We start from the raw sequence: 24,976 nt of genomic DNA, 5'->3' as shown, positions 1-24,976 counted from the left end.
GGGCTGGGGAGGGTGCATGAGACATAAGAATATATTCGAGCGCACCGGAACAACCCGAATATTAACGAAATCGACGCAGAGAGAACAGCAGGCGTCTCTTGCCGACACACAGCACCTCCGCGCACACAAACCAGTGGGCATAACGGCAAACCTAGACGGCGAGGAGACAAACGCATTAAACACTCTGAATGGGCAGCGAGGAGGGGGAAGTTCACTGTAGCGACTGTCGTGATGGTGATTGCATCTCACAAAAATTCACCACAAGTGACCACCTACCTCTTCACACATCTTGCCTTGTCTAACACGTCTAGCATGCGCGCTGAGCACCTTTTCGGGAGGGGGGTAGGGGAATAGGTGCCTGACGCACACACACACACACGCAGGCCCAAATATGGCAGAAAGGAGGAAGAGTGAGGAAGACTGGAGCGGTATTCAAGGGGGATGTCGACTGGTACTGAAAGCCCTCAACAAAAGAGAGTACTCTCCGAGTCGGTAGAAACCAATCCTAGCGCCGCGGCGTACGGCACCTTGAGCATAGGCAAAATTCTACGCCACCCACTCCTCATCGAAAGACAGCCGCTGTGGCTCTCGATATTGCTGCCTACGTTCGCCTCCCCCTGGAATGGCGTCCCCGATGGACGGACAGAGGTGCGGTCCGATGCGCGGCTGCTCCACGACATCGCAGGTGGCCGCCTCCGAGATGCCTCTGTTTTGAGAAAAAGCACGCTGCGGCCACTGCTCTCTGGCGTCAAACAACGAGAGGGAATGAAGCTGCGTGACGGCGTCGAATCGGGGCCGTAGTACTGCGAAGTGCCTTGCGGCCGTAAAGCCTCTTTGGTGTATCCATTGTCGATGAAGTTCGTTGAGACAGGCTGGTCTTTGGTGCGGTGTCCCTCAAGCGGAGTGTGCTGCCGCTGCCCCCCTCCCTCCCCCCCCCCCCAGTATGGCCATCCGACCTAGGAGTGCAACCTCCAGTGCTGCACACAAGAGATCGCACAGGGCATCGGCCGAGACGCCCGCCACCGCCTTGCCGTCAGTGCCCAGCACATGTGCCAATCACGAAGAATTTATCGTAACGGAAACTGAATCAAAGGGGTGCCCCTTCCCCGCTGTTGGTCAACTTGAAGAACTGCTCTTGGCGACTACCATGGCACCACTGCAGGACCCCACGTACCATCGGCGCCTGCCCCCTACACGAGTGTTCCTACGCCACCACCGCCGGTGGTCGTGGCAGCACAGCGCGTAAGGTCAGGAGAGGAAATCGTTGCCACATGCTGATCGGTGACATCATCGCCACGTTCGGCATGACTAGTCCCAAACGAGTTGAAACGCTGCCTCGAATTTCTCGCGCACGCGGCACCACTTCCCTGAACAATGACAACACCAACGTTGCAACTGAGGTATGGGTAGGAGCCGCTCTTGAGTCGCCCTCGCTACTCAGCTTTCTCCTGCTCAGGAGCGCCACGGCAGGCGGTGGTCATAAAATGCGCTGCTAGCCGAAACAGTCCCCGGTGGTGTCTGAACGGGGCGGCGGGAGAACGAGCCGCAGTGCCCTTTGGCACCGAGTGAAGGTCTGCTGTTGGTAGGGGACGCTACCGCCGTAGCCTGAAGCGTTCTGTGGCTGAAGCACTTTGATGAGCACTGGCCGACGAGTCGCCAGCAGTGGAAATGGGACCTGAGCTGAGGAAGGTGACAGCAGGGGCAGAGAGGTCGCCAATACAGTGGGAGAAGACATGGTAGCCGTTGTACTCTCTAGAGAGACCTTGGGCATCTTGACTGCAGGGTTCGTAACAGGGTAGTTACCCATGTGCGTCGCGTCCGTTGCGCTGGCGCTCAGCGAGGGTGGCAGCTCATACTATGTAATGCCACGCAGTATTGCGCTCAGCCGCTTTAGGTGTGTATAAGTGAGTTCGCTGACGGAGACGAGATACGACCGAGTCTGCCCCCAGATTTCGTGCCTGTCCAATATGATGCGCGTAAGGGGAAGAACCCCGAGGAGTACGAGAACAAGACACGGTTGCCATCGGCATCAATGACGATGCATGCCCCCGTGTCCGTCGTCTCGCATAGGCCTGTATGACGGCCGCAAAGGTTTGCGTAGTGCTGTACAAGCGACGGGCCACTCGGCCCACATCGATACCGCTCCTGCTTCTCGGGGGCACCGTCAACCGAAGCGCTGTGACGCTTTTTTGTGTCTGACGTGGATTATGAAAGAGAGCAGTGGTGAGTACTCCACATGAGAGGGCACACACAAACAAGAAAAAGGTCGCTCCCATGGCTCAGCTGTGCGAACCCATGTGCGAGAAGATGTAACAAGAGAAAAGGAGAAGAGTGAAAGAGCGCATTTCCTCATGCGAGGTCGTCTACACACCAGCGTCCTGATTATAGTCACCGAAAACATTAGCGAATGTTCGTGGCACGATTACTGCAGAGCTCGAAGTGGAAGTAGAGGGGTGGGTCAGGGAGTGCAGTACAACTCCTCGGTCTGCACTCCTGTCGAGTCGCCCATCAGTTCCACACGCGCACACGTGCACGGGGGAGGGGGGGGGGGAAGAGAGAAGCGCACAGGGCGTGGCAGTCACCGAGGCAAAACGGAAGAAACTGATCTCGTCAACAGCAAGGACAAACTGCACGAGTAGACATGAACAACGAAGGACACACGGCACGCGGTTAGACGAGAAACAAGATGTGAAATATAACACGCAGCAACACGTAGTCACACAAAGACTGAAAAGCGGAAAAAAACAACACAACGATCAAGCACTCTTCAGTCGCGCTTGTTCACACCAACGTAGCCATACGCACAGCGACGAGAAGACAACGCCTAATAAGGAAGAGGGGTCTCAGCCAAGAGCGCACGTTGAAACACATAAGCGCACGGAGAAAATCAGTCAGGTAAGCAGCGCCGAAGACCTTCCAATGGGGTAGTTCCTTTTCCAGGTGTCACTCCACCATGAGCAAGTCCACAATCATACGCACAGAGCCACAGTCCATCTCCCCCCCCCTCCCCTCCTCATTGTGCCACCGTCAAATCCTGGTCGTCTAGAGCAAGACGTCTGCTGCCCATGCGGGGCATGCGCCTAGTCGACTCCTCTGGCGCCTTCCTTGCAATGCATGCGGTGCCAGACGGGGCTCAGCACACGGCACGCCGTGATCCGAGCAGGCCGCGTCCAGGGTCCGGCTCGGTGGCAGGGGGGGGGTGCTGAATGCTGCGATACGATGCTGAGGTGTGTCTCCCGGTCATCATTTTGGAAGCAGACACACGAGAACGAGAAGCAGCGAAAAGAAAAGAGAGAGTGAAACATGCACATGAGCCAACATCGATGCTGCAACGTATCATATACACATGAGCAGACCCGTTGTGGCGTTTACACCTTCGCCATGGTGATAAGAAAAAAAAAGAGACAAGCAGATAAGAAAGACGTGAAACTCTGAAAAGGGAGGGCCACAACTACGCATATCAACACGAAGGAAAACACATCGAAGCCAAGAGTGCGCAGACGAGGAGAGTAGTTGTAACTCGAGCGCATAGGTGTACAAAATATGTGTGAAAGAACACTGGGAAGGCAGCACAGGACGAGTAGGAGACGGAAATCAGAGGTGGTGAGGGGGCGTGAGGAAGCGTGAGGAGGCACAAAGATGATTGGGATTCATGAGCTGCATAACCACGGCACCACACGCAGTAAGCAGACGGTGTTCGCCCCGTCCCCTCGAGGCATAGTCTCGCTTGCTGCACCGCTTCCTTCAAGCTCGCTACTTACCCAACAACGGACACGCAGACATGCACCCCACTTCTCTGTTGGCCCATCATCTACCCCTCGCATAGCCACACCATGCAGTGTGCTGCATAGAGGAGAAGAAGAGAATACAGACACGAAACGACAGGTAAAGGGAGAAGCGACGGAGGGAGGAGCGAGGAGGAAGGGAGGGGGTGCACAGTACACGAGAGTGGCTCCCCTCTGCAGGCCATCCACCCCTATCCATTTTTTTTTTTATTTGCTCGTGTCGCTCGAGTTTGGTTAATCGGCATTTGCGCGTTCGTGTGGGCGTCATCTCGATTAAGCAAAAACATCAAAAACGACGGGCTACCCAAACATCGCTTGCAAGAAGAAAAGGGAGGAGAGTAAAAGGAAAAAAAACGACGGAGAATGCGAGAGAGAGAGAAAGGGGGGGCGGGGGCGGGGGCAGGGCAGGGCAGTAGCATGTATCGAAGAAGGTGGGAGTGGGAGAGAGGGGTAAGGTAGCAAAGGCACACCTACTGTGGGGGCGGGGAAGGTGAGGAGACATCCTTTCTTCTTCTTTTGTGGTCACCTCGCTCTTGCTCTTTGGCACGCGATACAAGGCCCCGATAGAACCCCTCCTCCCCCCACACACATACGCACGCACTCACGCACAAAATATCCTCGGGCTACCTTCGCCTTACCCTTCCCATCCACCATCCTATTCCGGCACCGCTATTCGAGCGAGAGAGTCAAAAACAGAGACAAGAAGGGAAGTCAACTCAGCAAGTGAAAGAAAAGCCGTGCAAAACGTACGTACCCTATAAAAGGAGAAACATTACGAAAAAGATAGTCGGAGAGCTGAGAGAAAAGAGAAGATGGCGGAGAGAGGAGAAGAGAGAGAGCGAGGGGCAAAGAGAGAAGGGGCAGAGGCTATTCGCAGCGCACCTGACTAAAATCCATGCAAACACGTATCATTTCCCTTTGCACGCCTTTCTCTCCTGCGTGTTGTGCTCTCTGCTCATCGTCCCCTCTTGTATGTGCATGTAGGACCGCCCTTACTCGTTCAGCCGCATAAGCCTGCATGAATCAATATAGATGTGTGGGCCTGTATGGATACGCAAACGTTAGGGCGAAGGAAAGAAAAAGCTGCGTTGTACACAGCGTTCGTATGGGTATCTCTGCGGAAGGGAGGGAACAGCGGGTTCTGGATGTGGTGAATATGTCAACTGCCCGGACGGGTCTCCGAAGTGACTGAGTGGCGGTGCTCTTTTAGAGCGCCTATCGCTGTGTGAGTTGGTGCGTGTATCGCAGGGGACGGGGCGGGTATGCTCATCTTACCCAACCGAAAAGGAGAAACATGAGAATTCTGAGCTGCTACATTTTGTTTCTCACCACCTAGGTCAGCATTATCCACTTATCCTCGGTAATCTTGGAGAGTTGAGGCATTCAGGCCACAGAAATAGAGAGAGAGAGATGCACCAGCTTTACATGAGAGCGATGAGGCTACTTCGAGTCGCATGCAAACACGCCTACAAAAGCCTTAGCAGCAGCCAAAGTGAAAGTAAAGGGGGGGAAATGAAAAGACACAAGACCTTTCCTATTTCGAGAGTCGTGGCAACAACAGAAGCGTCCAAATAAATTAAACTAAAAAACTCCACTGCAAACGCCAACAACGAAAAAAAGAGAGTAGAGGCAGCAGAGGAGCTTGCAGAAACAGACAGACATACATGCGCTAAAAAGGATGGAGAGGCAGAGAGGGCTGAAGCAGTACATTTGTTTCAAGGCAGACCTACAGTGGCGGCAGTCCTTCCCCTAGACGGGTTGGCAACTCCCGTGACGGTTCACCATTGCAAGCAGCCATACCACCGTACAGGCAAACTGGGATGCGTCTGTTTGGCAACGATAAGGAGGGCAGAACTCGCGTAGCCGACGCTGGTCGAAGTCGCCGCACACCGCTGCCGGCGTCGCTGATTCCACTACACTTTCGACCACTGCTCATCACCTTTGACTTGCCTGAGCGTACGGTCACGCGCCGCCCCGTTGCGGATGGGCTCGCCACTGGTGGATCCTTAAGCCTCTCAAAGCGGTCGAGTCGCTGTCCCCTCTCGCCGCCCGCCTCATTCACGGCGTCCAAAGCACCAACTGCGGAGAGCAGGGGCACATGAGTATTCATGACAGGGGTGCCTACCTTTGCTGTTGTTGAAATCTGCGACTGCCAAACGGAGCGGGTGGGAGGGGTCCCAGTGACGGTACGGACCGGCGCTCTGGAGGGAGGCATTCGTATCTGCGGGTCAGCGGCGGCAGGCGACGTACCTACTCGAAGAGGCTGCGTTCTCCTGACCAGGTCTTGTCGTACCGCTCGCTGTCGGCCACAAGGCTGAGCATTTACCTCCACACGACTACAGGCACTACCTTGATCCTGAGTACCACCAGCCGACCCGAGAGGGTAACTCGGGCCAGAGTAAGTCACACCAGTAGGGTACTCAGTCGGTGCGGCACCAGCGCCGGTCACGCCGGCGACTCCAGTCGGTGAGTACCCTGAATTTCTCCCCTGGCACATTCGCGCTGCGCCGTCGAGGGCATTTTCATTTTTGCGAACGTCATAGCGGGCCTGCTCATCCTTCCCTGCGCCATTGCCCTCGCGATCATCCCCAACAGCGTGGCGCGACTTGCGATGCTTGTTGCGCTTTTTGCTCGTATATTTCTTATGTTTTTTCTTTGACTTTCCATTGTGTGGCACGTGCTCGATGTTTGTAAACAGCGTGTCGTCCTGCTCGCGGAAACTCAGCAGCCGCCACCCACCGGCGAACATCTGCTGCGATGGCACAGGGGCTGGGCTCTGCACTTGACCGGAGCTAAACGACCGAGTCACAGAGAAAGATTCACACGGACACCCCGCAGGGGCCCCTCTCAAGACGCTCAGAATCAAATTGTCAGACGCTCGGCGACGCCCCGATGCGTCAACACGGTGGCTCGACGAGGTTCTGCCATTGCCCGCTGCCGTTGTACTTGTGCCGTGTCTATCAGGTACACCACCCGCAGTCACCGCGTACCCCGAGGACGCCGACCGCTGCCGGAAAGGCCCCTTGGCCTCCATCCTACTAGACTCGACCTTTTGATGGTGATCTGCATCAAAAAGGCTGCTATCAAGGCTGATATCTCGGTTGTCGAAGTCGCCGCGCAGCACCCGAACAATGGCGTTGGGAGAAAGCGCCCTAACCGTGCAGAAGACTTCGCCGGCAGGACTGCCACCACTGCTGGTGTCTGCGCGAGAAAATGAAGAGCAGTGCGGCAGCTTGCCGGGTGAACTGCTGCTGTAGTCTCTGTTGTTCACGGGGCCCCCATCGGCGGACGTCTTGTGCAGTGTCTCACCCCGCTTCCCAGCAGAAGATGCCCTTAACATCTCTTCTGGCGCCATGCGCGGGGGACGCGTAGGGAAGTACGCCATGAAAGATGGGAAGCTGTCATGCACATTGCTGACCGATGCCCGTTTCAACATGGCACTCTCGCTCTTCCCGTCGTCGTTAGACCACACACTAGAGATGTGGCCGATGACGGAGTCCTCATTGCGGTGGATGCGGTTCGAGGGCGTGTGGTTTTGCACTTTTGCCTCGATGTGCATCACACTCGCCGTCTGGAGCCTCTTCTCATCACCCAAGGGCAATGTGGAAAGTTTTTGGTCGCTTGTATGGCAACCATGGTCATTGGAGAAGTACATCTGCGAGATAACCCCTGAATTGTGCGGTACCGCTGACTGTGGCCGTCTGGCGCCAGTTTTGCCGCTCTTATCTTTGCCCAAGTCGTTCGGCTGATCTTCGAGCGGTGTGAACAACCAGTTGCTAAAGGTGTCAGAGGTGGAGAATACATAGGGCATGCTCAGCTTCGGGTTCAACGTCGTGGTGGTGTACGCTGGTGGCACCATCGAGGCGACACTGCCGCTAGCGCCTTGCATCTTCTTTTCACGTGTGTCAGTCAAAAGAAAGCTGAAGTGCGAGCTGGACGCACCGGCAACCGTGAAGGATGGCAGAGTACTCACAGAGGAGGCGACTATGATACCACCACGTTGCTCTGGTGAGATGGTGTTGCGGCTAACGCTGAAAATCACGTTAAGGTTGCCCATGGCGCGCCTATTGGAGTCGAGGTTGCCATTGATGCGGGGCGCCTCGTTGCCGACCATCATCTCGGCTTCCTCAGTTTCATCGTCTTCTTGGTCACTCCCTTCATCCTCCTCATACCACGTCGACGACCTGTCGTGTGAGGTGGTGTCCGAGTCATCAGTGTTGGAAGCGCTGTAGGAAGAAGTACACCTCGAGTCGGACGAACCACTACCACCGCTTGTTAGGTCGCTGGTGTCATACGAGGTCTCACTCGATGTAGCATCGGAATCACTATTTTCTACGTCGGAGTCGTCTTGGGTGTCCTGTGTGCGCCATGCGTAGAACAGCTCGCTCATCAAAAGCTGCGATATGTTTGGTGGGCTGCTCATGCAGCCCCCTTCCGCCCCTGCGGTGATGTCGTGCTCCATGAGAGAGGTGGTGAGCTTCTTGGGCACACGTCGTCGACTCGCCTCAAAGTCTGTCTCAGCGGCAACTGAGTTGTGCAGCACATATTCCGGATAGAGGAAGCCTGCCAAAGACGTCATCAACGAGGAAAGAGAGAGAGACAATACAAGAGCCAAACACGAAAAACAGATAAGGGGCAAAAAGAGGCGTGGTGAGCGCGTGGCCCGACAGGGAGACAACACGAACACGTCCACAAGTCCGCAACAGTGAAGTAGAGTGGAGCAGGGTGGTGGAGGGTGACAAGTCGATCGGTACAGCTGCTACTGCCTCTCCCTATCCCCCCTACTACAACAATGGCGCACGCACACACTGGGAGAAGGCACCAACAATGGGGAGGGGGAAAGAATAACACAAGAGCGGGATGGCTACAACAAGTGAAAAAAAAAATCGCCAAAAGAACGCACGTGTCGCAGAGTCAAGTCAGGGTGCAGATTGGGGGAGGGAGGGGGGCTGGTGGAAGGATTCGCTTAGGGAGGGAAGTGTAATTACACAAACACAACTGGGAACAACGGAGTGGAGAGAACAGACGAAGCGCAAACGAGAGGCATTTGAACGCCTCTGCGGGGGAGTCGTGGCGAATGGCACGAACACGGAAACGCGGCAATAAAGAAAAGAGAAAAAAACAGAAAGACTCGGCACCATCAGCGAGAAATACCCAAAAATTCCAGACTCGGCCTCTTGCACGCAAAACGCATACGCAGAGAGAGTGAATGCAGGAGCTCACGTGAGATGCTCCGTGTCAGTGTCGGCACAGCAAGGAAGAGCGCGCGGGGTGTAGCTGGGTGGTGTGTCGAGAATCCACCTAGTTGGATCCGTGTGGTTCCCTATTCACAGCACGTGTGTGCGTCTTTGCGTGTTGTCCTTCTCGTGTCTTAGCGGAAGGATCAAAGGAGATAAAAAAACATGCAAGAGCCAGGGGAGAAAAGCTATGAAACTAAGTTGAAGGGTGTAATGAGGAAAGAAAGAGAGAAGGGGACAGGCAAAAGGGGGGAAGGGCGCAGCGCAGAGAAGTTAAAAACAACAGAGAAATGCATGTGTAGGCGTTTTTGCATGAGATACCCCGTAGTGGCCTCCAGCCCCCTCCCCTCTGTTGTGCCGAGAGCTTTCGCGTGCTGTATTCGTTCGTCTTCTGAGCTCGTCCTCGCACACCGAGAGAGAGAATTTATGACACAATCGGCGCAACGGGAGGCGGCGACTGCCGGGAGGGTAGCCGGGCCTATCTGCGCTACCCCCACTGCGCACAACTGACCTTACTACGTATTCTCGCCTCTCTCTTTTTTGCTGGACACTGCGCTGTGCGTGTGCGTGTGTGTGTGTGTGTGTAAAAACTGCATGCGGGCTGCAACAGCAGAAAAAGGAGCGTGCGCATAACGATGCGTGAGAGTGCATGCAGAGAACATAAGACCGATACCAGAGAGAAAAAGAGAGAGAGAGAGAGAGCGTAGCGGAAGGAGTGATACATGAAACGCACACCCAGTCGAAGCATGATGCGACGAGGCGCTGAAGGTGTGTACGTGTATGTGTGGGTGTGGGTGTATGCGGGGGGGGAGGGTAGCGACGCGTGATCGTTGGCATCAGTGGGTAAAAAACAAGTTGCATCGCCTCCCCATTCTTGGCCGCCTCTGCGCAGGTTCGTGCCCGTACTTGAGAATGATTTGTGACTGCTGCACCAACAGTGGCGGATTTGATCCTTTCCGCTCATAATTGCCCAAACAGCAGCTGCTTCGGCCAGAAAGCGGCGTCGCACTCGCTTGCGCGTTCTCGAAACTCATACAGCGCGCATACGTAACTGGGCGCGGAGAATAAAAGCGCGACTTCATCAGACACGCTGAATACACCAGTCTTGTGGGTGTGCGTGTACTTTGATTGCACACACAAAACCTCTTGTTCCTCAGAGAAAAGAGAGCCAGCGAAACGGAGAAGAAAAAAAAAACGACAGAGAGAGGAAAAGAACCCACAAACAAACAGGAGGAGCAGCTCACACAAACACACGCACATAATTGCGAGCTGCATTGGCATCAGCGTAATCACTGATAAAAGGACGCAAGAGGATATACAGGCAGTCATAAAGGTAGAGGCACAGAAAGTACAGAAAACAAAGGCAAAACTGGTTAGGAAAAAAGAGCGCTTCTTTGCATGACCTCGTGCATGCGTGTGCATCCCTCCAGATAGCGGCCCACACCTCAGCATCGTAGCGCAGCGTCCAGCACCCCCCCCCTCCTCCCGCTCTGTGTGGGGAAGCCGAGCAGCCCCTCTCTCTTCCCGTCCTTCATCCCTGCCAATGGCGAGCCACTTCTGGTGCTGACAGGGTCGAGCGCCTACGACGTAGGGAGGACAGAGTGATGCATCGCTGCTGATGTCGGCCGTCAGATCGTGGGCGGCGTTGCGTCGGGGCAACCCGCGACAGTGAGCACGCGTGCGCCATCCACGTGATGGACAGGGTGGCAGCGTGGCTCGAATGTAGCTCACCCACCCTGCGGCGTCTACTGGGGCGGGACGCCTGGGCCACCCCGAGGGGGATGCGCCACGCGACGGCCGGCATAACGCGAGCGGTTGTGAGTCGGCCTGCGCGGCAGGATGTGTGACGAGATGGGGCAGAGGCCGTACCCCGATGACTGACTCGGCGCATTGCTGTGACGCGTCTCTGCCACTGCTTCGCACCACGCGAGTGGGCCTGTGACAGGGCCGGAGGTGGGGCAGGCCCGAATCGGTGTTTGGTCGCAGAATGGATACGCTGAACGCAATAACAAAAATCGGTCATTTTCTTTGCTGTTGTTGCTGTTGAGCCAGGGTGGTGCTAATGCGAGTGCACACACACACACACACACACACACACACACACATGAAGCGATAAAAAATAAAAGAGGAACAATGAACCACATGAAGACCCATAGGAGCGGTACCACCTCGAGGGGCCGAAAAAGAGGGATGAACGAAAGGAGGACAACGACGACAGCACACATGCAGAAGAATAGACAGCCACGCACCACCACCACCACCTCAGGAAGTTGGCAGATCAGCTAAAGACGCGGAAGAGAGAGGGCCTAACAAGGCTCCAACCATGTAGTCTGTGCACCACCTACAATGGCGGACACGCAGCACGCAAAGAAACATAACCGAGATGATACGGACATGAAGAGAGGCCGATAAACTTGTTTGAGGTCAACGCAGCCGTCGCTATCACTCTCACCTATCTTGCTCAGTCACTCTCTCGTGTCCCCTACCGAAATGAATGCCTGTGCTCCCCTCCCCGCTCTGATTTCGTTTTGCACCAAGGCATTGCCGAAGAGCGCACTTCATAGGAGAACACACACGCAAAGAGGAAGAAAACATCCCACATAGGAGTGCCCACACACACACACACCGACAGAGAGGAAATAAAAAGAAAAATGAGAAGTATACACAGAGGAAACACGACGGCTACACCACATCAACACGCATACACATAGTTGGACGTGAAAACAGGTAGAGCGAAAATGGGTTAAGTAAACGCCGTCGACCAACACCAGGAGCATCACAGCCACATGCATTTTTAAAGGAAACAAAATCTGTAGAGAGGAGACCACAAAACTGCCCTTTATAACCGCAAAACAGAGAGACGCAAGAAGAGCAGAGAAACATCTTCATGAAACGGCTTGTGCAGGTGCGGCGCCTCTGAGTGCGTGGGTGGTTCATTACGGACACGTGCGCGTTCGCCTTGGCGCGTGCGTGGGCGTGGGTTGAATGGCGTGTCTGCGTTGGATGGAGCTAAAACACGGTTGCTAAACGCCGCAGCAGAAGGCATAGGAGAAAATGACGGCGACGAGTAAAACTACAGCGAAAGCTTAAGAAGAAAAGAGGCAAAGAAAAGCGACACCACTGGCGCATCCAAGAGGGGCGAACAGGAGCAGCGAAGACGGTTATACAAAAATAGCCGGAAGAAGAACGTAAAGATGATCATACATGAGGAGGGGTGCGAGGGGGAGGGGGAACACAGGCGAGACGGAGTGCACGAAAACGAGGTAGGCCGTTTGGGGAAGTCGCAGGGCGGGGCAGCAAACAGAACAAAAAAAAGGGGGTACTAGAAAAGAGCAATGAGTAAAATTGACGGACTTGCAGCACGATTGCAGTGACTGAAACGCCTCTCGTGCTTCGTTTCTCCCTACTTTCGCGTCATTCCACCAAACACAATGAAGAGAGAAGAGCATGTCAACAGTCCAACCCATATGGTCGGCAACGACCAGCAAAACAGCAAAGAGGGGGGAACAAAGGAATGCACAAGGGTCAGCGCTCATGACAGCGAACCCTCCATGTACGCGCACGCACGCGTATGGCACATGGGTGTGCGCAAGAGAGGAAGCAAAAGAGGAAGTCGACAGCGAAAAAAGAAAAAGACAGAAAAGAGTGATCGGCACAACGGTGAGTGAGAAACATCCCCCGCGACTAAATATCAGGACAACGAAAGGAATACGAACAAACGATAATGTATTTGGTGATTTCCCACAAAGCGTGTGTAGGTCAAGAAGTGCCCAGGAGGAGGCACACGCTTTTCACGCGACACGAGATGGAGCGCGGATGAAGGCACACACACACACACACACATAAACTTCCTCCATGCATGTTCGCATCGTGAGGCACTCAACATCCGTCTCCCCAAACACCACAACAAGGACATGCACATACCCATACGCACACGGATACACTCTGAGCAACACTGGATGGAACCCCGCTGACGGTGCCAGATGCGCCCGAGACACAGAGTGGAGTCGGAGATGACGGCCACACTCTACGGTAAAGCAAGCAAGCAAACATGACAAAGAATACCAACAGAAAACATAGGCACATGAATGGGAAAGGAGCCCTTTCTCTCTCTCTCTGTCAAAGCAACTCTCTAGACACCTATACATAAAGCAAACCGAAAGCAAATGCGCGAAGGATTAGTGAAATCAGCACCCAACACACACCCACACACACGCGCGCGAAAAGACAAGAACAACAGGAAGGGAAGAAGAGGCAGAGAGAGAGAGACGAGAGGAACAGAAAAAAGAGGGAAGGAGAAAAGTGCTGCCAGGCAACAAGGGCGGCTTGGGCAGCGAGGCGGGAAGAAACACCGCGCAACTCTCAACAAAAGCGTCACCCCGAGGAACACGGAAAGGCGATTGTGAACTGCACTCTAAGACACTTGTGCGCACATGACAAGATGACAGAGACGGAAACAAATCAAGCGCAGGAGCGAAAAAAAAAAGCCTGAAAGGAAAAGCAAAACACATGGGTACAGGGAATGGACTGAGGAAGCAACGGTGTATGCAGATGCACGGCTGACAGGCAAAAACACACTCTCGAATTGATTTACTGATATATGTGCAAGTGGAGAAAGGGAGTCAAAACGCAAAGGAGAGGCTACGAGGATGACACGAGCAGAGAGACAAAGAGACAGGCGCATGCTCTCTCCCCCTCCATCCACGTATCCCCTTCAGATACAAGCACGGATAGAGGGGACGATAGTCAAAAATAAACCGCGGCGGCAGAAAAGCGTGGCGCACCATCACATTTGCCTGTGGCGCGCTCTTGATTAGGCACCCTCGCCACAGTTGATGTTCGCATCTTGCAGCAGACGGTAGGCGTCCTGCAGAAGACGCTCCTGCTCACGGAGGTAGCGCTCCACCTTGCGGCACTGCACTTCATCCTCTTCCTTTTCTAGCCGCGCCTGCGCGTTTGTGCGGGACAACTCAACGTACTTAATGAAGCGCTTCACAGAGCCGCTGCGCAAGTCGTAGTTCTGCAGCGTGGCCATGCTCTGCAGCAGTGCTAGCACACGCTCAATCCCCTCCTGTACAGAGCCCTCTGACTCACCTGGCTTGCGGGTGGCATCGTCGTCGTCAGCGATGTTCAGCATGAAGCACGTACAGCTGGGACCACCGAGGACCAGGTGGAACACCGTCGCGTACTCGTTGCGAGTGTGTGAGATGGCAGACTGGTATGGAAAGGTGTCGGCACCGGCTGTGGCCACTACGAGGGACGAAAGATAGACGTCCGGCTTGCCGTCGGTCTCGCGGGTCTGCATGATGAGCACAAAGGCGGCCACGACACCCTCCGCCAGACTCTGCACCGTCGCGTCCTCTGAGGCACGCGAGAGCGTAGTGGTGAGGACATCCTCGAACGCGGCGGAGTCGGTGACGGCCTCGTAGGTAAGGTTTGTCAGACGCGGACCGTAGATGGGCGACGGGTTCACGCCGATCTTTGTGAACGGCGCCTCCAGCCCCGTGCCCGGCAGCAGGTCCTTCACCTTGTCCTTGAAGAGGTACCCCATGGCGCACGTCAGCTCAAAGTCGGGGCGCAGCTCACCGGCGCCGTTGCTGTTCTCGTGCAGTAGTGTGCGGACAATGCGGTTGAGGATAGACCAGACAGGTGAGTCGAAGCGGCCGGCGGTGTTTGGAGCATCCACAGCGAGCACCGCCGCATTGTAGCCACTGCACACCGCCTCGCGGACGTCGTGGACGACGCTGGAGTGGTAGTTGAAATTGTCCTCTTGGCGCGTCTTCACTTCTGTCACCTCAATGGTCTGCCCTTTGTAGCTGACAGAGTTGTCTGTCACTGTCAAGGCGTGGTTGCTGTCTCGCACTTCCTCCACGAGCACCAGTGTCTTGACCATGTTTGCGTGGCGTGCGGCGCCGCTCTTGCTCGCTGACAATGATGACTTATCCTCCTTCGGCTGAGAGTGACGCGAGTTCTTGGACACCTGCGACTGCGGTGTCAGGTTTGAGCTTGGTGATGCAGGCGAGGCGTCGTTGCTTGGCACCTCTCCCACCACTACGTCTGCCGCTGTCGACTGTTTCTGCGGCTGCTCCGGATGGAGGGCCACATTCGGCGGCGGCGACTGAGAGCGCTGCGATCGAGCGGCATCTTCTGCCCGGATTCTGGGCGGGGTCGGTGGCGCGCGCTTCGTATCCCCCGGCGACACAGATACGCACCGCCTCTCCGCCAGAGGCTCTGCCTTGCGACTGGTGTGGGCCGGACGTTGCGCTTGCGAGGCATGAGAATCACGACCCTCGTTGTAGGGGTGCATCGGCTTGCCCAGCGCCTCGTCCACTAGTGTGTCCTTCATCTGCCCAGCCACCAAATCCGGTGGCTGCTCAGGGATTGCACCACGCAGCCGTGAGGCAGGGCGACTGTTAGGGCGTCGACTGGACTGGCGTGAAGCGCTGCGCGCCGGCTTCTGCGCCTCCTTCTGCGCTTCAGAGTGGCTCTGTCGCTCGGCTATCAGGGCAGCGGCACGGGCGGCTTCTTTCTCATCCTCGGCGCGCTTCATATCCTCAAAGCGGCGCTTCTCTTCTTCGTGCTGGCGCACGCGCGCGGATATGGCGGCGTCTCGCTCGCGCTTTTGCGCCTCGTCCATCTTCGTCAGCGTATCCTTCCGCTTGCGCGCCTCCTCCTCCTTCTGCTGCCGCCTTCTCTGCGCCTCTTCCTCGCGCTGTTTCTGCGCATCTTCCATCAGTTGGCGCTGACGCTGGCGCTCATCGCGAGCCGCACGGGCGGCGGCCTCACGCTCGCGGCGCTCCTCGGCACGGAAAGCCGCCTCTTTTGCTTCCTTCTCCGGGTCGTGGAGGCCGCCGTGAACCATCTCATCATTCACCTCCTCTGCCTCTGGGAAGTCCACAACACTCATCGAAGTGAGACGACTGACGGGACGCGTTGGCGGGCGGCTGCGTGGGCGTGCGTGGTGGCCCTCGCCGTTAGCGGTGGAGCTTTTTGCTCCGATGGTAGCCGAGCCGACATCCACGGCATGGGCAGCCTCAAGAGCCTCGTTTGGCACCTCAGCCGGCGTTGACGTCGGCGTCTTCGAGGTGGCCGGCGCCTGCTTCGGCGTCGGTCGCTCCGGCTCCGCCTTGGGGTCAGCCGTATTCAACTTCGGTCGAACGTCCTCGACCAGGAGTGGAATATCATCAATTGGCTCAGCGGTGTGCGGCTTCGTTTCCTGCGCACTGATTCTCTTCGCACCTGCACCTGCACACTCTTTCGCCATCTGTGGAGCCGCCATGCCGCGGACATTGGTACTCGCCGGCAGTGGTTTCCTTTCGGTCGCCTGCTGCGTGCTGAGCTTGGGCTTCTTGTCAGCCGGACCGACGAACGTGTCTTTGCTCTCATCGCTCTTGGTGTTTGCTTCGGTTGCCGACTGGCTTGAGGCGGGCTGCGCACTGCCGTTTTGATCCGCAGTGCTGTTCGGCTTCATTGCGCTTTGCATCGGCTTGGAAGACGGCTTAGATGCATCCGTCGTCGCCACTCCACTTTGTCGGCGGTTGAGAGAGAACTTGCCCCGCTCACCTGCTGCATCCTTCTGCACGGTGGACTTCTCCGCTGACGCCATCTTCTTGTCGACGCCGCGGCCGTCGGTGCCGTCCGGACCCATGCCAATGGCCCCCATTCCGCAGTTGTTCATGGATGATCCACTAAGCCTCTCACTGAAGTCTATGAGGGAACCGCCAGCCGCGCTGTTCACGCCGTAGCCGTTCGCGCCGGCAAGGCAGTAACTTCCCCAGTTGGAGTCAAATCGACGTGAGAAGTCCTGCGCAGAGGCAAGGCGGTCGAGGTCTCGCCGGCTGGAGAAGAGCTTCGTGACAATGATCTCCCCATTCATATCACCCATCATCGACCCTGGACCGGGCTGGCCGTACATGCTGCCACTGCCATACATGCTGCTCTGACCAGCGCCGTACATTCGGCCACCGTCAAATGCAGCGGCACCGTTGTAGCCGCTGCAGTAGGCACCGCCGCCAAAGCTGGCGTTCATAGCACCGACGCCGCCGCCAGTGCACATGCCCGGGCCCTTGAGCTTCGCTGCGCCATCGACAGCGTATGCCGCGCCCTGCTGCTGTTGGTACATGTGGTGACTGAGTGGGTTCCTGCGCCGTTGTTCTCTGTATTGTCCAAGAGCAGGAAGAGGGAAAGGAAAGAGTGATAGTGAAGTACAGGTACCTGGAGGCGCCACTGGTCTAAACAAATCAGCAGCCAGTAGTAGCAGAGCAACAAGAGGTGCAACGTTGTGCACAGAAGTGCACTGGGGCTAAAAAAAGAAGAACACCAAGAAGAGTGTGGCTAGGCGCGATGCTACGCGAAGACATCAACAATCATGCTATGACCCAAAAGCCCAGAGACACGATTCTCGCGAGCCACCGGCACGCTGCGAGAGAGAGGGAGAGAGAATTGCTGAAAGAAAAAGAGAACGGAGTACAATAATGAGGAGAGAGAGAACAGAACTATGAAGAGACTCGTGCACTGTTTGTGTGTGCGAGTGCGCAAGAGAGGAGTGAAGGGGTGAGAAGCGAGCGTCGCAAGTAGCTGGATAAACGTTGGTCCGTCAATCCGCCTTTGAGGAAAACTACCAAAGGCCAAAGACGAGAGGAAAAAAAATGCTGACGGATCGCTGATAAGTCAGAGGATAACAGCGAGCGAATGGGCAGCAAAAAGGAGGGAGTGGCAGACAACCAGGAAGGCGGCGATGAAGACCACGCGAAGTAAAGATATAAAGAGAAACGCGCAAAGGGAGAGAGAGAGAGAATAGGCGAGGGAAGAACAAAACGGTGAGGGCAACCATCGCGGAGCGCATTCTTGACTTCGTTTCTGCCCGCGGCATAGGCCCACGTGGCGCGAGGAAGACAAGCAGGCATTGTCTCTGCAGCATGGGCTTTTTTTTCGTCAGTCTACCTTTAAAGAAAAGGGAAAAGGGTGGCACAGAGGCGCCACAGGCAAACGTGTACCATTTCTCATGAGCGGCGATCGCGCCACCAACAAACTGACCTGGACCAGAAAATGCGCTGGTAGTTCCGATCGTTCCGCCACTCTCTCATCGATGTCGTCCACGAGGCTCGTTTCTTTTGAGTTTTACCGTGCGCACGTGCAAGTGCATGGGCACGTGTCGACAGACAAATGACGCGACAGAGGAGGACCTGCTCGTCCTTGGCGCATGGCAGAGACCAGAGCGACATTTGGTTGCCGCGAGAAAAACAGACGTGACTGATGGCGTGTCCTCATACGTGTGTCTATGGGGACCTTTCAGTTTTTCAAAGGCCCTCTCTCACAGCAGCAGCTTGAATTACTATTAACTCCTCCACGCATGGGAGAGTGAGGGGGGGGAGGTACCGAGGGAAGCACAGAGAGGAGCATTTCGAGACGGTAAAGTAAGCAAAGACCGCGAAATGCACGAACACCCAGCTCTGACGCTTGAAAATGCGAAGAGTGAACCACAGAACCTTCAAAACTGAGAAGTACACAAACGCAGACACACGCTGAAGAGATGAGCATTCAGCGTAGGCTTAGCTCAGAATCTACAGCTCACAGTCGCACACGCACACTGGCGGAGCAGGACGGAAAGATACAACGCACAGGGACTACAAAACAGGCAGCAGAGGAAAAAAAGCGCAAACAAACAGGAATGCAAATCTAAAACAAAAGCGGCCAGTGGTAAACTGACGTCCACAGAAGCCACACAGAGATGAAAGGCCTGCGCCACACACAGCGGCAGTAAGCCTCACAACACTTCTTCTTCGAGCGTGTCACTCCACCATGAGCAAGTCCACAATCATACGCACAGAGCCACAGTCCATCTCCCCCCCCCTCCCCTCCTCATTGTGCCACCGTCAAATCCTGGTCGTCTAGAGCAAGACGTCTGCTGCCCATGCGGGGCATGCGCCTAGTCGACTCCTCTGGCGCCTTCCTTGCAATGCATGCGGTGCCAGACGGGGCTCAGCACACGGCACGCCGTGATCCGAGCAGGCCGCGTCCAGGGTCCGGCTCGGTGGCGGGGAGAGAGGGCCGTGCGGGTGCACGCCGGGGGTGCCCAAGAGGGTGCGGTCCAGTCGCAGGCCGGAGCCCCCCCCCTCCCACAGCCGCCGCAAGCAGCGGCATCCCCTCACACGGTGGCAGACGCCACACACTGGCGCCTGGAGGACCCGATGGCGCGGCTCGGGGTGCCCGAGTCGTGCCTCTCGCGCCTGCGCCTCGCCCGTCCGCCCGGCGGAGTGTAGGAGATGCCGCGGCATGCCGCGCACATGCACCGCGGGGCGGTGCCGGCATGCATCGCTTCGCGCGTCTCTCGTCTGTCACGCGTGCTCGGGCGAGCCCTGGGCGCCCAGTGTGGACGCGACACACCGGGCCAGCGGGGCTCTTCAGAGCGCCGGCACGCAGGGCTCGCGGTTTCCGCTACTGGGCGCTGCATCAGGACGACGCTATTGTCGCGAAAGGGGGCTCGCTCCCTGCGCCTTTCATTTTTGCCCATGCCCTGAGGGCGTCCAGATGGCGTGCCCGCGTGTGCCGCTGTAGGGGAGGGGGGTCGCTGCCGGCATTCCGCAAGGCTGTTGTCCTCCGGAGAGTCCGCCCGCAGCCTGCCTGGGAGTGATGTGTTGATGTGTACGCGACCTCTGCGCATTGGGACGGTGTGCGCGTCTGACATTTCAACACGACAGGAGCGACAAGAGCGGAAGACAAAGTCACGCAATCGTACATCGAAAACAGCAAGGGGAGGGGGGTGGGAGAAAACGAGTAACGCGATGAATGCAAAGAGCAGCACGTTCCACTGCGTAGTGGGCACATGTCAGCATTACACACATCAGCGCACCCACACAGAGACAGGGAGGAAGTGCAAAAAAAAAAAAGGGGGCACAATCAAGAGAGACGCGAAAAGAAGCATCGAGATCAGAAAAGGGAACGACCCTCAACGACAGACATGCGCAAGCAATGACACCGTCAGTATCCTTCGCTACGTTGCCTGTTACCAGCGTGATTCCTATGCCCTCGTCCTCTCTCGTCCTCTAAGTGCATGCGATGCGCTACCGCGACAGCTACAGAAAAGCAAACAAGCACACGCCCTTTTCGCGGGAGGACATAACGCGAGATTAGGGTGGTGGAGGGGGAGAGGAGTGAGAAAGCACACGCCACAGCGACGCAAAGACGAGGCAAAGAGGAATTACTGCACACATTCCTACTAGGCAAAGAAAAAGTAGAAATAGTGAGAAAATGCGATAGGGTGCATATCGCTGTGCGTGTGCGTGTGCGTCTGAAAGTGGAGGAAAGAAAGAGAGGGAGAGAGTGCATCAGGAAAGGCGACACAGACAACGATGCGGTTGGGACGCCACAGGTTTAGGCAGCGCACAGTCAAATCTACAGAGAAACAAAGAAGCCCTGCTTTAGTGTGCCGGGGTAAAGAGGGCGAGGGCAGAGAAACGAGTGGGATGACGGAATAGAGAGAAACAGAAGGGCGAAAGAAAAACAAGGAATAGCGGCACCGATACCCCCCCCATACATCTCCGGAAAGAGCCAGGGAGAAAACTCTGAGGCAAACCCCTGTGATCACGCAAGCGCGCATACACGCGCTTATATACTGTTGCTCGAAAGGGAGGGGAATTACGTATACCGAGAAATCCAGAAGCAAACGTGATATACAAAGAAAAAGAAGAGAATATTCTGCACATGCACCAGGAAAGAGAAAGGCCAAATAGGGTACAAGAAATCACGAAGTTCTTCACGGAGACATTCGCATCCTCATCACTATCACAACACCGATAGTACTACCAGCACCAGCAGACAGCATCAGTAGCAGCAACAGCCTCAACGTGCGTACATGGAGAACGAAGGAAATCAGCACAGGTACACGCGTGTAAGTGCACCAGAATTTAAAGGGAGGCAAAATAGAGCACGGAAGAGCGATGGAAACATGGTACAGCACACGAGACTCCATCACGACGGCGAAGAAAGAGCAGCAGCGTCGAGGAGGCAGAAGAGTGTTTGCTCAGGTTCTTCTGTTCTTTTCTTCTGCATATTCGAAACGGATAACGAAAAAAGCCCCTACAGCTAGAGGAAAGTCAAGCGCCACCGCAAGCGGCAGCCACACAACCCACAGTGAGACCAACCAGTAGGGTGAAATCAGCGTAGAAAAATGACCAAAGAGAGATACAACTGCGAAGGAAGGACAACAGGGAAAAGGGGCAGAGGAGAGGAATGAGAAGCCACCCATGGCTCTCCGCCTCGCCCACTCTGTGTGTAGCCGCTACTTCCCTCATTTGCGGTGAGATGGATCGAAAAAAAAAAAAGGCAAAGAAACAACGTACGCGTTGAAATACAAGCCAGCATCCAAAGAAGAAAACACACACACAAACAGGAGAAGTGCTTTAAAAGTCCGTAGTGCCGCAGGGAAGCATCTCGGCGCCAGTCTTGACGAAGAAACCAACTAAAACAACAAAAAAATGGCTGCTCGGCTTTGTATGTTGGTATACATATAGTTCTGCACCCGCTCTTTTTCTTAACTTTTGCGTGCGCATGCTTCTGCGCGGTGCACCTGGGCAAACGAGGTGGTGCCTGATACTCTGAATCCATTCGTTTCGAGGGAACTCAGCATTTTGCCCAGCGAATCGAGTCCCATAGCGCGCTTGTGAATCTCAGCCTTCAAGTCGCGCTGCTGCGCGTCGGATGGGGGAATTGTGCCGCTCAACTTCGTCTGCAGGGCCACTGTCACGTACTTGGAGCATTGGATAAAGCGGCGAGCAGACCCGTTAAGGGGGCGGCGGTGTAGTTTGAGGGACATGGCGGACTGCGTGTCAAGTGCCGCGGCAGACTCGACCTTTGTGGGATCTATACTGGCGAGAATCACCGTGTATGCCGGACCGCCAAAGGCGGTCTCGAAAAGGGCTGTGGGGACGATACGTTGGTTGCGTTCCAGTGCAGCGGCCCACAGGCCGTGGCTTTGCTGAGCACCAATGCAAGTTAGACAGTTCATAATGATGTCACTGCACCCAGACGGCACGTTGTGCGAGCGAAACACTGTAGGCAGGTCCGTGTCATCTTCGTCATCAGAGGACATGACGTCCCTCTCCGCCTCCCGCTTGTAGACCGCCTCGGCAGGCTCCACCATCTGCTCCTGTAGTGAGACAGGGCCGGTCTTGCGGTGCGTCAGCACACACGTTATTACCTGAAGGACAGATTCTTGTTCATTTGCTGCGGCCTCGTTGTCGGGGTCAGCGGCGACAGCGTCGGCCAGGCGGCCAAGTACGATGTTGGCGTTGACCTGCGCACTCGTCAGCACGGTCTTGAACTCTGCCTCGCTGCGAAGTGCGCGGTACTCGACGCCGGCGATGCGGTGGCCAAACAGGAGGCAGCCATCCATCTTGAACTGAACAACTGTTGGTTCTGGCTGAAGAAGGTCCACAACCCCGTACGTCCGTTGCGCAGTGGCCACACTCGTAATATTCCACTCCGCCGCTTGTTGGGACGACACCTTCTTGACAATTGCGAAGGAAAACGCTGCCTCGAAGAAGTCACCGCTGCCAACCCGCTCGCTGTAGACGGACTGCATCCCCTTTACCCTACGCAACACGTTCATGAGCAGACGCTGCTTAGCAAGCCACGCAGCACTGTCGAAGGCAGAAGTAGATTTGCAAAGTCCCTTCGAGTCGAGGCTCAGGACGGACGCACTGTAGCCCTCGATGAGCACCTCGCCTACCTTCTCGAGAAGGTTCGACTCTACATTGGTAGAACCTCGTCGATGCGTGACGACCTCATCGAGTTGGTACTCAGTCGACGTCTGCTTCACTGCGTCGGTGACGCGTAGCGTGCTACCAAAGAGTCGCACAGGGAACTTCGAGTCATCGATATGTTCCTCGTCGTTCTTCACCGTCTTCCTGCAGCGCAGCGGAATCTCATACAGGGCGAGGGACAGGCAGCAGTGCCAGAGCTGCTGCATCGCCACCGCCGGTGCCTCCGCAGTAGCGGTAGCGCTGGCACCCCGAGCAGGGCCTTTACTTTTCGCCACCACGGCTGCGGCCCCACCACCCGACGCCGCCACCCTGCCATTGCCTTTGGGGTCGAGCATCGTGAGGTTATCTGCTCCGTCAGAAGCGGGCAACTTGCTGTGGCCTTCTACGAGCGCCGCCATGCCAGGGCTTTCTCCGCTGGCAGGCGACCTGGCGACCAATTTAGACACCGGATGCCTCTGCAACGCCTTAGAGAACGGCACGCTCCCTGTTGGGCGACCCGGCAGCGACTGAACCGAAGTCGGCAGCTGGGACGAAGGAACGGGCTTGGAGGCCGGCACTCGGCAACTCTCCGAGACGCTGTCCCCACTGTGAAAACCCGGATTCGGCAGTCCCGCCTGCACGCATGGAGAGGTATTCGCCAACGACTCTGGTACGACGTTCTGCGGCACTTTACGGTGCTCCAACTCACGAAGCCGCTGCTCTCGTGCAGACTGCTCGGAAGCCATGCGGGCCTGCATCTCCTGTTGCAACCGCTGCCGCTCTTGTTCCCGCTCATGAAGTCGCTGGTCCATGGTGAGCTCTTTCTGGCCCACCTTGGCGACCTCTGAAGTGGGATGCGCCTGCTTCTTGAAGCTGGAGGTGTGTTTGAGGATGCTGTGCGCACGGGTCAAGCGAGTACCATCAGTGGTTCCTGCTCGTGGATCGACTACAGTCGGCGGTACTGCGTTGGGGGCTATGTTTACCGTTCTGCCCTTCGTCGCAATAAACGATGGTCGTCTTGCCAGCGTCGGCTGCAGTGCAGAAGGCATGGCGTTGCCGCTCACCGCATAGTGCTGCGGAGGCACGGCTCTATTACTGCTGCCTGGCGGCTCACAACGCTGTCGCTGCTGCTGTGGTGGCATGCCGGGCGCAAGGGGGCAGCCTTGCATGGCAAACAGATACAGAGGTGGCGGCGCCATCGGACCTTGAGGAGTCGTTACGTGAGGAAGCGGTGGTAGATTGCGAAGATGGATAAGCTGCTGCGGCGGGAGCGACTCGTAGTTGCCACCGTACGGCAAGTATGGCTGCCCCTGGGCATTCTGTGTGGGCTGGCTCGAATACTTGTCATACGACTGTGGTGACGGCTGATGGAAGTACTGTTGCTGATGCGGTTGCTGCTGCTGCTGATGCGGTTGCCGTTGCGGTTGCTGCGGTTGCTGCTGATGCTGCTGGGGTGGTGAGACAAAGTTAAAGCTTGTATAGGGTGCCGGACCGCCGCTACCCTGGTCCTGAGGAAGACGGCGGAAGGAGGTGCCATTCTTGAGCCTGTTGCGACTGAGGTGGCTATTGTGCTCACGAGCCAGGTCGCCACCACCACCGCTAGGTTCTTGGTTGCCACTGTTCTTGTTTTGGTTAGGGCCTGTGTTGCATGCAGTAAAGGATCCGCGTCGCTTGCACGCGCTCTGGTGCCGCTGCATCACCTCCGTTTCCACGGGTTGCGTAGGTTTCCGTCGCCCCATTTTGAAGAGATGACGTTTGCGGAAACGTGGGGCAGGGCAGTCCAAAGTACGCACGAGTCAACTCCAGCGACGATGAGGAACAATGAAAGTTTGGGGGGAGTCAGTGGCAGTGAAGCCGCCCACAGACATTGGAGTGGTGGCAGACGCACGAGAGAGCAAGCAGGACAAGAAGCCAAGGTTCATCGTCAGGCACACACGGCAGCGAACCGGGGCCCACGGAGCGAGAGAGAGAGGACGGAGAAGAGGGAACGAATAAACCAACAAAGAGACCGAAAAGAGAGAAACGAAAAATGTGTATGAGAAAAGGGGCCTCGAATAATGCCCTTGACGCAAGACGAATAACACAGATGAAGAGAGAGAGCGAGCAAGCGAGACAGGGAAGAGATGAACCAAGAGGGCTTGCCTCCAAGATTCCTTTGGAGGCTACTCTGGTGACTTAGCCCCTCGACAGGGAGGAGGGGTTCCATAACAGT

The 24,976-nt window shown here is 56.1% G+C and overlaps 3 protein-coding genes across 3 annotated transcripts, besides 4 other annotated features; all 3 read right to left on the bottom strand.

Annotated features, from left to right (window-relative positions):
* Positions 1 to 2,944: 2,944 nt before the first annotated feature.
* Positions 2,945 to 3,192: a repeat region.
* A 2,319-nt stretch (positions 3,193 to 5,511) lies between these two features.
* LPMP_333140 (hypothetical protein) lies at positions 5,512 to 8,364 on the bottom strand (the record flags this gene model as incomplete). The annotated part of the gene is made up of 1 exon (XM_010704102.1): positions 5,512 to 8,364. One exon carries the CDS (start codon positions 8,362 to 8,364, stop codon positions 5,512 to 5,514), a length of 2,853 nt encoding a protein of 950 aa, XP_010702404.1.
* A 2,098-nt stretch (positions 8,365 to 10,462) lies between these two features.
* Positions 10,463 to 11,018: a repeat region.
* Positions 11,019 to 13,835: 2,817 nt separating this feature from the next.
* On the bottom strand, positions 13,836 to 17,144 carry LPMP_333130 (hypothetical protein; the record flags this gene model as incomplete). Its single annotated transcript, XM_010704101.1, has 1 exon — positions 13,836 to 17,144. One exon carries the CDS (start codon positions 17,142 to 17,144, stop codon positions 13,836 to 13,838), a length of 3,309 nt encoding a protein of 1,102 aa, XP_010702403.1.
* Positions 17,145 to 18,814: 1,670 nt separating this feature from the next.
* Positions 18,815 to 18,848: a repeat region.
* Positions 18,849 to 19,489: a repeat region.
* A 2,065-nt stretch (positions 19,490 to 21,554) lies between these two features.
* Positions 21,555 to 24,503, bottom strand: LPMP_333120 (hypothetical protein; the record flags this gene model as incomplete). Its single annotated transcript, XM_010704100.1, has 1 exon — positions 21,555 to 24,503. One exon carries the CDS (start codon positions 24,501 to 24,503, stop codon positions 21,555 to 21,557), a length of 2,949 nt encoding a protein of 982 aa, XP_010702402.1.
* Positions 24,504 to 24,976: the final 473 nt, after the last annotated feature.

The sequence above is a fragment of the Leishmania panamensis genome (assembly GCF_000755165.1).
Source record: "Leishmania panamensis strain MHOM/PA/94/PSC-1 chromosome 33 sequence".
NCBI lineage: Eukaryota > Euglenozoa > Kinetoplastea > Trypanosomatida > Trypanosomatidae > Leishmania > Leishmania panamensis.
Note: the sequence above shows the minus strand (reverse complement) of the source record. Positions and strands in the feature narration are given on the sequence as shown.